Below are 9,784 nucleotides of genomic sequence, written 5' to 3'. Positions count from 1 at the left end.
TTGGGGTCCCCACAACTTGGGAAATTTTATCAAGGGGTCACAGCACTAGCAAGGTTGAGGACCACTGCTCTAGATCGACCTAGGTGTCTTCTAAGCAGTACCTATAGATATTTTAGCTGCCCAAAAACATAACATTTAGGATTCTGTGTATGTTTAGGGTTGCTGTCAACCGGTTTGTAAATTAGGAGACCTATTTGAGCTTTTTTTTTAGGGAATGTTAACCATTGTTACCGAGTACATTAAGGTGTGCACTCTCACCCAAAAGTCTTCCAGGTGAGAAACAACGTTCCCCCCCGGCCACAGCCTCGAAAGCACACGAGGGACACTTCAGGGGACTCCTCCATCCGCCTTTATTGTGTCATTTAGTGATCATAACATAGAGAGGATTTCAGTGACAGACATCCTATGGGCTCTATAGTGGAGCTGTCCACAGAAGACAGTGAAGGCGGAGATGTTCCCGGAATGACCTCTAGGTGGCAGAGTGGAACGATAGATGTGATGGAGTCCGGAGAGCAGAGAGCCTCAGCCCCCCACAATCCCCCTGATCCCCATTACAGGGGACATGAAAAGTGTTCTTTATAAGTCAGATGTATACCGTGATCGGTGACCTATAAGAAGTGAGCATGGACGGATCCCCCTGATCCCTGTGCTGTGTATTTGGCAGAACAGACAACAGCTGCTCAGTGTGGAATCCCCGCTCACACTTTCTATTCTAATTAATAGTCCACATTGAAGGAGTTCAGAGATCTCCGAGTATTGTGTGATGTGCGGAGATTTTACTTTGGATTTGGGAAAACAAAATAGCGATTTATTGCAAAAATAGAACGTGCAGATCTAGGCGGGCAATTTGAAAAAAAAAAAAAAGGCGCTTTTCAATGAGGAGGAGGAGTGTGCTCTCATTGTCCAATCAGAGGGCTGGAGATGTGTATAAATAGCGCTGCAGAGCGGCATAAGCTCACGTTCCTTGTATCAGCGAAGCACTGAACAGTCATGGCGAGAACCAAGCAGACAGCCCGTAAGTCCACCGGAGGCAAAGCTCCCCGCAAGCAGCTGGCCACCAAAGCCGCCCGCAAGAGCGCCCCGGCCACCGGCGGAGTCAAGAAGCCTCACCGCTACAGGCCCGGCACCGTGGCTCTCCGAGAGATCCGCCGCTACCAGAAATCCACCGAGCTGCTCATCCGCAAGCTGCCCTTCCAGCGCCTCGTCCGAGAGATCGCCCAGGACTTCAAGACCGACCTGCGCTTCCAGAGCTCCGCCGTCATGGCTCTGCAGGAGGCCTCTGAGGCTTACCTCGTCGGACTCTTCGAGGACACCAACCTCTGCGCCATCCACGCCAAGAGGGTCACCATCATGCCCAAAGACATCCAGCTGGCACGCCGCATCCGCGGGGAGAGGGCATAGAGAGAGACACACACTCCGAACTACTACTAATCCCAACACAAAGGCTCTTTTCAGAGCCACCACATCCTCCTATACAAAGAGATCTATATACTCCATCATCACATCGACTACATGACAGGGAAATCCCTACAAGACATCCACACATCTCCCCACCTCCTTCCTCTATAGACATCTACACCCACTACATACCGATTATGTTTTACACTACTCATTTTTTTTTCTCTAATCTTTTCCTCTGGACTGCTCCATGCTGTGATAGAACTTAAGTCACTTGTACAATAATCCTGTCAGTCCAGCCAGGGACACTCCGCCCCCCTCTTTCCCTATCCATCACTTCTCATCTCTCCAGAGACCCGTCTGGAAATATGAAGGCTGACTAGGAAAAAAACTGCCAAGTCCCTTTTCTCATTTTATTTCAACACTACCGCCTTATATCGGTGAACATTTCTTCTACTTTATGGTTTATCTGAAGGGATTATGAATGTTTGGCCTGGGGGACCATATTTGTACAATGGGGGGCTCATGAGAATAAGAGAATTATCTTTGAGTGCGGTGTTAGATTGTCATTTATTGATACAATTATTTCCAACATCAATCCATCACAAATGGAGAGACTAGAAGGAACAATTCATCCAGTATTGTGTGAAAAAATCCGGGGAACTCCCTTTTTTGTTCCATTATTCTCTACCGCCCATGGATGGGGGGGGGCTAATTGTTGCATAATGGAAAACTGTAAAATTATGGCGGGCAGTTTGAAAATTTCCAACTCCGCCAATCATAACAGCCTGTGCTTCATCTGTCAACCAATGAGAGCGTTTATAGTATCCTACAATGAAATTTCTGACATGGAACCTGAAATGTATCCGTTTCCCTCCGAATGTGATATCGGGGCCGCTAGACCTGGGGATGGGAAATCTGTAACTGGATATTTATTTAGTAAAGAGTACATTGCCCACATAACACAATGATCTTGTCGCTGATCATTCTTACTCCACCTCCCTGGGGAGATCTCCCAGTGCGAAAATTGTCTCTAATCCGCACCACAGAAGTGTATATGTATATATATATATATATATATATTGGGGGGGGGGGGGGGGAAATACCTGAAGCTATCCTTTGTATCAATGACGGATGTCATGTGAAGAGTCCTGTGATCGGATCTCCCGCTGTATTCTATATTATTCTATAGAGGGGATTGGGTAAGGTGGTCACATTGCTCTGTATGGAGGACTTCTAATGCGGCCCCCCCTGGTCGCTGTGTGTATGTAGAGCTCTGTCAGGAGGAGGTGGGTGGCTCTGAGAAGAGCCTTTGGGGGGTGTAGATGAAAGGAGGTCTCTCCGGTGGGGATTATTTCTTCTTTGGAGCGGCCTTCTTGGGCTTGGCTGCTGTCTTGGGTTTAGCCGCCTTCTTAGCCGGACTCTTGGCGACTTTTTTCGGCTTGGCTGCAGCTTTGGGCTTCTTGGGGCTCTTTGTCACCTTCTTGGCTTTAGCAGCTGCAGGCTTTTTTGCGGGTTTCTTGGCGGCCTTCTTGGGGCTCTTGGCTGCGGTGGGGGCTTTGGTGGTGGTCTTCTTCTTGGGGGACTTGGCTGGCTTCTTGGCGGCCGGCTTTTTGGGGGACTTGGCCGCAGCCGATGGCTTCTTGGTGCTTTTCTTGGCGCCTGCCGCCTTGTCCTCCTGCTTCTTGTTGATCTTGAAGGATCCGGAGGCGCCATGTCCTTTGACCTGGACGAGGGTCCCCTTAGTCACCAGCCCCCTGATGTCGATCTTGAGGCGGCTGTTGTTCTTGTCCACATCGTATCCTCCGGCGGACAGGACCTTCTTGAGGGCGGATAGGGAGACCCCGCTGCGCTCTTTGGAAGCGGCCACGGCTTTGACGAGGAGCTCGGACACGCTGGGACCGGACGGCTTCTTGCTGCCTTTCTTGGCTCCTCCGGCTGCCGCCTTCTTGGCCGGCTTCTTCTTGGCGGCGGGCTCCGCTGGAGGAGCGGCGGCTGGGGCGCTTTCAGTCTCCGTCATGATTCCTCTTCAGAAAGGTTTACAAAACGTTCATAATACGATGATCCGAGCGCTCTGCCTTTATACAGTACGATCGTCATTTCTATTGGTTGGTACACAACACGCTGTCTGCACTCCTATTGGTTACACATTAGACACGCCCACCCACTCTTACTTCAGTAATAGGGAATCTTCTCTCTCTTGTTGTGTTTTCCGGGCAGAGAGAAAAATGATTTTATTCTGGAATAGAACGATGTCCGATCTTCATCGGGGACCCGATCTGCTCACTGGACTGTCACTTATCGGGGGGTCACTTACAGCTGTCAGGAGCTGCTGAGGAGGCTGAACACAGGGGCTGCAAACACAGCCATCCTCCTGAGTGTGTGTCCCATTCTTCCTTCTATCTTGTTTTCTACACAAATTCTACCCAGAAAACAATCTTCTCACATCTCCCACTAGAATGATCTTCACAATAGATGAGTGAAGAGTGACCATCGGGAAACATTTCCCCCTAATACACAACTCTGCTCATCTATAGCTGAGTAGAAGGAGCCTGGAACAAAAACATCAGCCGGTGACATGAGATCCTTGTGTGATGTGATGGCAGATATTGTTATACATACAAATGTCTCAGCTGATTACACAATGTCATGTTTGATGTGCTATGTATCATTATCTGGTCATCATGATACATCTATTGTTATCCAGATACTTTGAGTATGTTTATCGATCTCTTTTACTACACAGCTATATATCCTACGCGGGTGCAATGCTTGCTTTGAATCCTTCTATCAGTATCTAGAATATAAGTTTATTGTTTTGGTGATCAAAGAGTCAATCCATCAGCATTGGATCCCCCAAGAGATCATTTCAGTAACAAGAATTTTGCTGAAAATCCTAATATAGTGTAGCTTTAGGTGAATCTTGATAGTAAATATTGGCTATTTGTAGGTTAGTGAGGGGTGGATTTATTTCTAGGCTACTAAAATAAAAACATGCATACTGACCACAAAACGTATTTTATTCTGTTAACATTCTCCAGGACAAGATTTCAGGGTGTTCCCTTCCTCTCAGATCCAAAGAAAACTAAAAGTAAAGGGAATTCACCAAAAGAATTGAACTTAGGGATTTAAATATTAGACCCCCTTTACCCCATTATCATCTCCCCTCTGTATCCCAGTTAGGTCTGCTCCTCCTTTCCCCAGATAGCATCTCTTCTCTGTATCCTCAATATCTCCTCTCCTCTGTATCCCCCAGAGCCCCGATCTACTAGTGTGGATGAATTCCGGCTAATCCTGAAAATATACAGCGCTAAAAACTTTCACTGATCCAATGATCCCAATCACATGGAAAGTACATGTATCTCATAATACAATAAATCTCCAGAGACCAAGATATGAATTCTAAATAACTACTAGATTATTGTAAAGAAAGGAAAAAAGGAAAAAGATAGATAGATAGATAGATAGATAGATAGATAGATAGATCGATCCCCATAAACTTTACACATGATGTCCGCCTCCTCCCCCAACTTTATTCTGATTTATACTCAATATATAACACACCTCTCCTTCCTATCATTAATAGCACCGGACCACCGTATGTATAAAAGCATCGCTCCTCTATATCATGAATAGCACTTCTCCACTGTATCCTAATTAGCACGACTCCACCAATATCTCCATAAAGAGGACCTGTCACCTGACCAATACTATCACATAGGGGGGATGGGAGACACTGGGACTGAAAAGACCACCAATATATCCATAAAGAGGACCTGTCCATCCAACTGGGGCACCCCTTAGTTCAAATCCTGTAAGTTGTTTTATACCAGGGAGGGACCTGGAAGTGACCCTCTGGAGATTTACTCTGATCACTGACAATTTTCAATAAAAAGGAATACAAAAAAATGGATCCCACTCTATTACAAATGAAGGTGCAACACTGACACCTGGCGGTGACAAGATACATGGCATCTGTACTGAGATCTGGGAAGAGATACAATGTGATTCGTTGTAATGTTTTCCTTCCTAATTCCCAAATTGTGTTTTACAATGTAGACTTTTGTAGCTAAACCAGAACAATGTCTGGGGATCTAGTGAATTGGAAACACAAGCGGCCATCTAGATACTTGACGTTTTTTGTTATTTGTTTTTTTTTTTCCTTGGGGGGGGGTAGATGTACCTGGCTAGCAAAGCCCATCGAATAATCCAGAATCATTTTGTACATGGTTAGAATGAAGTCACAGCTCTGATGTGTGGTATGTGGGTGGCTCATTTCCACTATACAACACATAAAGACATCCACCTCTCCATACAAAGAGCCCCACATACATTGTTATCGGGAGATCTGATTGTAAATATAGATAACAGAAAGTTTGATCTCTATGGGAGAACAATGTGATAATGACCACACACCTCTCCATTAGGGATGAGCCAAACACCCCCGTTTCGGTTCGCACCAGAACCTTCGGATGGACCGTAAATTTGCACGTTAGAACCCCATTGACGTCTATGGGACTCGAACGTTCAAAATCAAAAGTGCTAATTTGAAAGGCTAATTTGCACGGTATTGTCCTAAAAAGGGTTTGGGGACCCGGGTCCTGCCCCAGGGGACATGTATCAATGCAAAAAAAGTTTTAAAAACGGCCGTTTTTTCGGGAGCAGTGATTTTAATGATACTTAAAGTGGAAAAAAAAAGTGAACTATTCCTTTAAATATTGTACCTGGGGGGTGTCTATAGTATGCCTGTAAAGAGGCACATGTTTTCCGTGCTTAGAACAGTCCCTGCACAAAATGACATTTTTAAAGGAATAAAAGTCATTTAAAACTGCTTACGGCTTTAATGTAATGTCCGGTCCCGGTAATATGGATGAAAATCAGTGAGACAAACGACATGGGTACACCCCCCCCCCCCAGTCCATTACCAGGCCCTTGGGTTCTTGTATGGATATTAAGGGGAACCCCGCACCCAAATTAAAAAAAGGAAAGGCGTGGGGCCCCAGGCCTTCTGAACAGCAGCATGCAGGCGGTGCAAACAAGACAGGGACTGTAGGTTTGTTGTTAAGTAGAATCTGTTTGTAATTTTGAACTGGTACATTTTTAAAGTGTAGCTCCAGCCAAAAAAAATCTATTTTTAAACTTTTTGGTAAACATAGGGAAGGGTTATCACCCCTGTGACATTTGTTTTGCTGTCTGTGCACCTCTTCAGAAGATTTTACCTCACTTTCTGTCCCAATGACAAATGTTTTTTGACAATTTGGGGTTGTTAGTTAAACAAGGATTGGTGATAAAGCATCAGTGGAGAGGAGACATGTTTTTCCCATATTAACTCTTACAGGAGAGAATTTCCTGTCCTAGGGGTAGATTTCATCTCACTTTCTGTTGTCTCCTTCCGTTTGCAAGTAGGAGTCGTTTGTAAGTTGGATGTATGAAAGTAGGGGCCTGCCCTATATACTCTGCAGAAATTGCGGCCTTAGGTGTTGGTGTTGCCACAACACTGTAAGCCCTCACAGTTACTCTTGGTGGGCGCAGGAACGGGCTCTTCTGTGAAATATTAGATGAAGAATTGTAATTACATGCCCCTGTTGAACAGGGTCAGAAAAATTGGGCCTTTGGTGGCGGTGGTGCTGGTGTCACAATACTGTAAGTCCTCACAGTTACTCTTGGTGGGCGCAGAAATGGGCAGCTGCAAAATATTAAAAAATTAGCAGAAAAATTGGGCCTTAGGCACTGGTGCCACAACACTGCAACCCCTCACAGATACTCTAGGAATGAGCCCTCCTGTAAAATATTGCATCAACATTTGTAATTACAACCCTCTGTTAAACAGGGGATGAAAATTTGGCCCTTAGCCACTGGTGGCGGCGCCCAGAACCAAAAATATTCTTACAAGCTATCAGCATGATCATTGAGGAGGAAGAGGCACTGATGCTGGTGCCACAACACTGCAACCCCTCACAGATACTCTAGTTGGAGCACAGGAACGAGCCCTGCTGCAAAGTATTGCATCAAAAATTGTAATTACACGCCCCTGTTAAATGGGGGCTGAAAAATTGGGCCTTAGCCACTGGTGGCGGCGCCCAGAACCAAAAATATTCTTACAAGCTATCAGCATGATCATTGAGGAGGAAGAGGATAGTCACTCAGCATAACAGGATAGTCACTCAGCATCAGAATATGCAGTCTTGAAGGGATCTGACTAATAAAAAAAAATATATATATATCTATATATTGGGTTACATCAGCATCAGGTGCTTGGTAGCTGGTGGTGATCCAAGACTGATTCATTTTTATGATGGTCAGTCGATCGACCGGGTCGGTGGACAGGCACACCCTGTGATCGGTTACAAAACCTCCAGCAGCACTGAATATGCGTACCGAAAGAACGCTGGATGCAGGACAGGCCGGTAGCTCAATTGCATACTGTGCAAGCTCTGGCCAGTGATCCATCCTCAAGACCCAGTAACCCAGAGGATTTTTGGTGGAAAAAGTGTCCAAGTCAGATCTTGCCCCTAGATATTCCTGCACCATGTAAAACAGACGCTGGTGATGGTTGCTGGAACCGATCATACCTTGGGGCTGAGGACTAAAAAATTGTCTGAACGCATCGGTCAGATGGCCACCTTCTCCACCGCTCCTTCTTTGACTGACCGAAGCCTCAGCAACACGTTGTCCAGGAACAGGAGTTTGTAACCTCCCAGTCTCTGGGAACACGTTGCACAGACCTTTCTGCAAGGCCTCCCAAAGATGCTTCATCCTCTGCTCCCTCTGCAACGGCAAGATAAGGTCCGCAACCTTACCCTTGTAACGTGGATCAAGGAGGGTTGCCAGCCAGTATTGATACCTCTCCTTGATACCACAAATACGAGGATCCTTCCGCAGGCTTTGCAGGATCAGGGAGGCCATGCAGCGTAGGTTTGCTGAGGCATTCGGTCCGGAGTCCTCTGGGTCACTAAGGACGACATGATCCGCAGCCACCTCCTCCCAACCATGTACAATTCCATGGGTTTCTTGGGACTGTAAATGATCCCTTAAAGACTGCTGCTGATGCTAAGTGCCAGGCTCCACCCCCATGCTGACACAATCCATCTCTTCCTCCTCCTCCTCCTCTTCCTGTGTGATCGGCGGGCACGCAGGAACACTGTCTGGACAAAGGGGACCTTGAGAGCTAAGAAAGTCCTCCTCTTCCTGCCTCTGTTCTGCCTCAAGTGCCCTGTCCATTATTCCATGCAGTGTGTACTCCAACAGGTGGACAAGGGGGACAGTGTCACTAATGCATGCACTGTCACTGCTCACCATCCTCGTGGCCTCCTCAAATGGTGACAGGACAGTGCATGCATCCCTGATCATGGCCCACTGGCATGGGAAAAAAAACAAAAAAAACAAGCTCCCCTGACCCTGTCCTGGTGCCATAGTCACACAGGTACTCATTGATGGCCCTCTGATGCGTGTGCAGCCGCTGCAACATGGCCAACGTTGAGTTCCACCTGGTGGGCATGTCACAGATTAGGCGGTTCTTGGGCAGGTTAAATTCCTTTTGGAGGTCAGCCAGCCGAGCACTAGCATTATACGACCTGCGGAAATGCACACAGACTTTCCTGGCCTGCCTCAGGACATCCTGTAAGCCCGGGTACCTGCCCAAGAACCGCTGTACCACCAAGTTAAGGACGTGAGCCAAACAGGGCACATGGGTCAGTTGTCCCTGTCGGAGGGCAGAGAGGAGGTTGGTGCCATTGTCGCAAACCACCATTCCTGGCTTAAGCTGGTGTGGCGTCAACCACCTCTGAACCTGCCCCTGCAGAGCTGACAGGATCTCTGCCACAGTGTGGCTCCTGTCCCCCAAGCACACCAGCTCAAGCACCGCATGGCATCTTTTGGCCTGCGTGCTTGCGTAGCCCCTTGAATGCCTACGGAGCACCGCTGGTTCCGAAGTCAAATCACAGGAAGATGCCATGTAGGAAGAAGAAGAGGTGGGGGTGGAGGAGAGAGGTGTGGCAGAATCACTACTAGTAGTATTTTGGAGGCGTGGTGGCAGAACAACCTCCAACACTACTGCACCCTGTCCTGCATCCTTCCCAGCTGCCAGAAGAGTCACCCAGTGCATGGTGAAAGATAGGTAACGTCCCTGTCCATGCCTGCTGGACCATGCGTCAGCGGTAATATGCACCATACCGCTGACCGCCCTGTCCAGCGAGGCCAAGACATTGCCTTCCACATGCCGGTAGAGAGCTGGAATCACCTTCCGTGAGAAAAAGTGGTGTTTGGGAACCTGCCACTGAGGAACCGCACATTCCACAAACTCACGGAAGGGGGCAAAGTCTACCAACTGAAAAGGCAGCAGTTGAAGTGCTAGCAATTTAGCCAAGCTAGCATTCAACCGCTGGGC

General features: G+C 47.3%; 2 protein-coding genes across 2 annotated transcripts; one reads left to right on the top strand and one right to left on the bottom strand.

Moving 5' to 3' along the window:
• The first annotated feature begins 962 nt into the window (after nt 1–962).
• On the top strand, nt 963–1,427 carry LOC141126728 (histone H3). Its single transcript, XM_073612692.1, has one exon. It carries the CDS (start codon nt 991–993, stop codon nt 1,399–1,401), a length of 411 nt encoding a protein of 136 aa, XP_073468793.1. The 5' UTR covers nt 963–990; the 3' UTR covers nt 1,402–1,427.
• Nucleotides 1,428–2,611: 1,184 nt separating this feature from the next.
• LOC141129652 (histone H1.5-like) lies at nt 2,612–3,447 on the bottom strand. Its single transcript, XM_073617746.1, has one exon. The coding sequence runs from the start codon at nt 3,416–3,418 to the stop codon at nt 2,750–2,752; it is 669 nt and encodes a 222-aa protein (XP_073473847.1). The 5' UTR covers nt 3,419–3,447; the 3' UTR covers nt 2,612–2,749.
• Between the last annotated feature and the right edge of the window lie 6,337 nt (nt 3,448–9,784).

This window comes from Aquarana catesbeiana, linkage group LG02, assembly GCF_042186555.1.
Source record: "Aquarana catesbeiana isolate 2022-GZ linkage group LG02, ASM4218655v1, whole genome shotgun sequence".
In the NCBI taxonomy this organism is placed as follows: Eukaryota; Metazoa; Chordata; class Amphibia; order Anura; family Ranidae; genus Aquarana; species Aquarana catesbeiana.
This window is presented reverse-complemented; position numbering and strand designations above follow the sequence as displayed.